The 5,500-nt window shown below is 40.8% G+C and overlaps 1 protein-coding gene across 1 annotated transcript; it reads left to right on the forward strand.

Moving 5' to 3' along the window:
* The first annotated feature begins 584 nt into the window (after positions 1-584).
* Positions 585-4,931, forward strand: LOC131051225 (acidic leucine-rich nuclear phosphoprotein 32-related protein). Its single transcript, XM_057985633.2, has 2 exons — positions 585-2,119; positions 4,412-4,931. Exons 1-2 carry the CDS (start codon positions 944-946, stop codon positions 4,649-4,651), a joined length of 1,416 nt encoding a protein of 471 aa, XP_057841616.2. The 5' UTR covers positions 585-943; the 3' UTR covers positions 4,652-4,931.
* The last annotated feature ends 569 nt before the right edge of the window (positions 4,932-5,500 follow it).

The following is a 5,500-nucleotide window of genomic DNA, read 5'->3' on the forward strand; positions in this document are numbered from 1 at the left end:
AATCGAAATTCTATACTGTTTAAGATTTGTGTATGTGTGAAATTAGCTTAACTACTACCCATACCCTTCCGTAAGGACATATTTTAGGTTAATGCTTTACTCTTTAATTCCGTAATTATGCATTTCCTAAATTAGATGTATTTTAACGCGTATGAAATTCGCCGAAGCTGACGGAACACAATTTTGTCGTTTAGGCCATCCGTTTATTCTCGAAACACTTAACTTGCGCGCCAAGTAAAGTCGGTTCACTAACTCAGAGTTTCTACACCCGTGGTGAGTTTTCTTAACCCGTAGTTAATGTCAATGGTTAAGCTGTTGTACACGTCACCCACCACTTTGTTTCTTCCTCCATTGGATAAACACACCACACATGCGAGCAAAAGCACAATCTTTAGTGCTACTTAATGTCCCGTCGTTCGCCACGTCATCGATCCGTGTCTCAACGAATCCGACGGTCCAGATGATCTAGATAGCCGTGCACGTCATCGATCTGTGGCTGGACCGATCCAACGGTGCAGATGATTTTGAGAGGCTAATGGGGTGTGCATGCATAGAAAGTAGAGGGCGTCTGCATGTTGTTGAAAAGAGGGGGTATAACTGCTAGCGGTTACATTTTGGGAGTCGCATGTGATTGCTATGGAGTTTGCGGTTGGGTGAACCAAAGGAAGAAGAAACCTAGTTTTATGAAGAGGACGAAACGGCCGTCGAAGCACGCATATCTTCTCAAGGAGGAGGAACGATTGAGGATTTAAGGATTTTGAGCTCGGATGCGGCTCTTAGACGCTCTGGTTCGCACTCCTTTGAATTTGTTGTCTCGATACCTGCAGTTTGAGTATTGCAGATCGCAGTTTGGCCAACATTTTGTGGGTTTTTGTTCTGCTGTTGAAATCTATTGGGGTTTGAGTAAAGAGTAGGCTCTCAGAGATTAGGGCTTTGATTTGAGATGGATGAAGTGTGGGAAAGGGCAGTCGAGGCAGCTTTGGACGGACAGGAAGATTCATCTGCAGCTCGCAGCTTAACTTTGGATGGAGCAGTTAAGTGTATCCATGGACGACTTCCGCCCCCTTCTCTGCTTGAAAAATTTCAGCAATTGAGGCAACTATCTATCGCAAGCGTCGGTGTTTCTTCGCTTGCCGATTTTCCCCGCCTGAAGCATCTGGAGAAGCTTATTTTAAGCGACAATCGCATAGCCGGGGGATTGGAGTTTCTGGTGCAGGCAGGCCTCGAGTCGCTTCGAGACCTTGACCTATCAAACAATAAAATTCAGTTTATTGAAGACCTTGAGCCTTTGGCGCAGTTAAAGCTTGTTTCGCTGGACCTTTATGAGTGTCCTGTAACCAGAGCCGCGGATTATAGAGCTAGGGTTTTTGGATTGATTAAGACTTTGAAGTATTTGGACAAGACCGATGCTGAGGAAAATGAGCGGCCTGAATCTGATGAGGAAGAGGAGGACGAAGAGGATGATGACGATGGAGGTAGCGGAGAGGTGGAAGGGGAGGGGCTTAAGGCGGGCGTAGGGCCGCCAGAGGAGGAAGAGGACGATGACAGTGAAGAGAGCGACGAGGACGAAGAAGAAACTGTCAGATTCGCTTTAAATAATAACAATCTTACTCATGCGAGGACTAATGGGATTAGTTTCGGAGGTTCCGGGATCGATTCTCGCGGAAATGACGAAGATGATGAAGAGGACACATCGTCTGAAGAGGAGGATGTCGAGGATGAAGAGGAGGATGCCGCTCGGTTTCGACAGTCGGCTATGGTTGCCAAGGCGGCGAATTTTGGGGCCCAAGTCCATGAAGTGAGCTCTTCTGACGATGATGATGTCGAAGATGAGGATGAGGAGGAAGATGTGGAGAATGTGCAGGAAGTGCAGGATGTGGAAGAGAGTGATGATGACGATGATGAGGATGACGAAGATGAGGATGAGGATGTGGAGGAAGTGGACCTCGACGAAGACGAGGACGACGACAGTAAGCGTTTTAGCAGCGGACAGGTCGTGACAGGGAATGAAGTAGAGGTTCATGAAATTGACGAGGAGGATGAAAATGGGGAATTGGGTGAGGAAGATGATGATGCGGAGGAAGAGGTTGAGTACGAGGAAGAGGAGGTTGATGAAGAGGTAGGGTTGGGAGATTGCATGTTATTTTAGCGCTTTTCGTTACACATTAACGTATTTGAGTGTGCTAGGCTTACTTTTGCTGTTGATTTGAATTTCGTTTTTTACGAAATATAGGATTTGATGTATGCTTCTCTGTTAAAACTGCAATTTCTTCTGAGATTTTCGCGGGCGTTTGTTTTGTTCTATGCTAGGATTTTCATTGAATGGTGTGTTTCTCTATGATTTGTTAGGGTTATGATTGAACAGTTTGGGTGTCCTTGCTGTAAGAGGTTCTGTTTGTACTGGTATATAGCTCATCTGTCTCATTTTAAAGATATAATCATGTTTGTCCTTTTGGCTTGTTCGGTGTTACAGTTTATTGTTTCAATAAGAAAACATAAAAAAGCGTGGGATCTTTTGTCTGATTTTAAGGGGCCTGTTCTGAGAGACTGAATCTTGGATTCCGTTTATGTGGATGTTTTTATCCCTTCGCTTTTCTGGTATTTGGGTGGGTCAGACTGGGTCTGGAGTATATTATGAAATCCTGACGTAGGGGTCTTGAAGTCATATAGATCTGTCACCTGTAAGCCAAAAACCCTCGTCTCGTTTGGCAATTTTAGGCGTTTTCTTTAAGTTTTTGAGAGATTTTGTGGAAGAATATTCTGTTAGTAAGTATTTTTGTTATAAAGGGTTAATTCTTATCTCAGGGGCTTGCAAGATAGCATGAAAATGCTGTTTTGACTTTTTATTTGGCTGAAAGGAGTCCTTTAATTGCTTTATTTGTTCATGAAATTCGAAGGGTTGCTTTATACGTTGTGATCAATATTTGATCTGTTTAATTTCTCTCTTCCGTGAATTTTATATTGAATTTTTGGCATGCCATTTTAAATCTTAAACTCGAAGTTATGATAAGGCCATTTACTCGGCCTTTTAAGTGGGCCCTGAATGGTGCTGCTGCCGACGTGTGCGGTTTTGATAAACAGCTTTCCTAGATAGTTTGTCTTCGTTATAGAAATGGCGTGGCGATTCAAGCTTTTTAATATTTCAGTTTTATTTCATAAAAAGAGGCTGGGTTTCGTTAGAGTATAGATAGGTTTGGCAGCTGATGCTTATTGGGCCGGCTTTTATCATGGTGGGGAAGAAAACTCACTATCCTGTTCAAAACGGAGGTGCTTCTAACAAAGTGTGGCTAATTACACTTTTGACGGGTTGGACAGTGGGCATCTAGGGCAGGTTTGTTTATAGGTGTTTAGTGTAGGCTAGTTAGGTCAGAATCCTCAAAGTTGGCCATTACTCTGTAAAACTTTTGTGATGTTTATATAAAGATGTTAAGTTTCCACAGTCCATGTACATGAGTATTGAAAACTCCGCAGTCAAATTTAGAAGCTTTCAATACTCATGTTTTTATTTGTTTTTTCCCCTTCTTAACTGCTCTACTTTTTTTCTCCGGTGCAAATCCTTGAGGGTTTAACCTGCCTAGGGTCTGAATCTTGTTTGTTGGAATGGTGATGACTTTCTATACAGTTTTTGATAGGGACTATCCTGATGTAGTCACCGGTGAATGTATCCTTATAGGAGGGTAGTTGTGTTCATGCTCTACATTGTTTTTCTAGATGGAAATTATTTAAGTATGTGGCGAAGATCTTCATTCAAGGATAAGATCTCGAGATAGGACAGGTTTGTGCTCAAAATACAATGTGCTGCAGCCTACAGTATGGGTAATCTTCTCAAATTTGTGTCTGGTCTTTGTAATTAATGTGATGCAGTTTTGTTTGGTCTCATTTAACATTGTGTCATCTTTCTATACCTATTTGGAAAAGTGTTTTTGTTTTATAAAAGTAATTCAGATATGTTCATAAAGTGCTGTACAAAAAGTACCGTTTTATGAATGCAATTGGAACGGAAAAATTCAAATATTTAAAATTTCAGCTGTCTGTATTTTATGATTTGTTTTATTGATTTTTATTTATCTTTTCATTTTTAGCTAGTTGGATGGTGTCATTGTATTTTGCACCAGCCTATTTGTTTGAACTGCATTCTAAAGATAGGCTGTTCGGGTTCCATAGGCTGTTTGGCGTTGTGGACGTTATTAAAAGCATGCATTCATTCATTCAAGAGTTATTAGTGCCTATGATTTTGTTCATTATTGCGCTCCTCATTTTGGAATCTCTCATTATTGGCAGTTGTCATTCTAATTTTGCTCTTTATGTCAAACATCTTATCTGAGGTTGACTGGCGTAATTGTTTTTAGAATGATTATGTGCAGGAAATTTGATGTATACTTATTAATTGAATCTTTGACGTGCTTATTAGGAAGAGGATTATGGTACAGAGTATCTTATTCAGCCAGTGAAACTAGCAGAGGATGAAGAAGAAGCCAGTGACTTTGAACCAGGCCTTGAAAATGGGGAAGATGAAGATGATGATGAGGATGATGATTTGGAAGAAGATGATGAACAGGAGCAGAAACAAGCAACAACATCAAAGAGAAAGAGAGATGAATCTGATGAAACAGATGATAGTGATGATGATGAGAGACCAAACAAGCGTTAGTCCATTGCTGTTGTATTCTTGTGCACCGGTATCTAGCTTTCGCCTCGTTCTTGGCCAGGAATGGATTTGGCCTGGATGCGTAGATGGTGGTCTCCTTGCTGTAAACATGTTATCTTATACAGAAAGTGCATTCAATTTTTTACTTTGTAACAAATGTAAAATTCAGCACAGCACGTTAGCCATGGAGGAAATTTGGCTTGGTGGGTTGCCTGTTTCATCTTTTTTGTGACATGTTACTTTGGCTAATATTTACCCTCTTATACTATTTACATTTGTTTGACATTGACTACTATCTGAATCAGTAAATGTCTTGTGATGGTGGGCGGGGGTTCCTTATCTTTATTTGTTTGGGGATCTTATCTTTATTTGTTTAGTACATCTTTCTAAGTAGGCTTTAAAAAGTGCAGTTTGTTTAAATATAGTCTTTGACGCGCTTCCTTAAATTGCCTTTTATGGTAGCTCTGCAACTATTAGGAGACTTCTGTCTTGATGTCCCTGGGATTTAGTGTAGCTTTTTCCTAGACGATTCTCCGTAAGTTATTGACATGTAATTCAGTAGGCTAGATGCTATCTAGTCTGACGGTGACGAATCATTCGCAAATTGCTAAACATGTAAGGTGCAGATTCATTCCAGAAATTTTGGAGTTGCATGTATACCGTACCATAATTTTGACAGCAAGTTTGCGCCATTTTAGGCAAATTTTAAATGATTGGGTATGCATGTCAGTCACTTTCTCTTAACACCTCGGGGGGATTGACTCGGAGGTTTGCTGCTTTGCTCCCTGAATTTGAATTTTGTACCATTAACAATGCATAGGGTTGACTAAATTTTCTGGTTTTTTTGTGTTT

This window comes from Cryptomeria japonica, chromosome 6, assembly GCF_030272615.1.
Source record: "Cryptomeria japonica chromosome 6, Sugi_1.0, whole genome shotgun sequence".
NCBI classification, from domain to species: domain Eukaryota; kingdom Viridiplantae; phylum Streptophyta; class Pinopsida; order Cupressales; family Cupressaceae; genus Cryptomeria; species Cryptomeria japonica.

What these genes read in the sequence shown, in the direction of transcription:
- LOC131051225 (XM_057985633.2), top strand. Translation starts at nt 944, where the DNA reads ATGGATGAAGTGTGGGAAAGGGCAGTCGAGGCAGCTTTGGACGGACAG. An exon ending in AAGAGGAGGTTGATGAAGAG is followed by an intron (nt 2,120 to 4,411) that starts GTAGGGTTGGGA and finishes CGTGCTTATTAG; the next exon opens with GAAGAGGATTATGGTACAGA.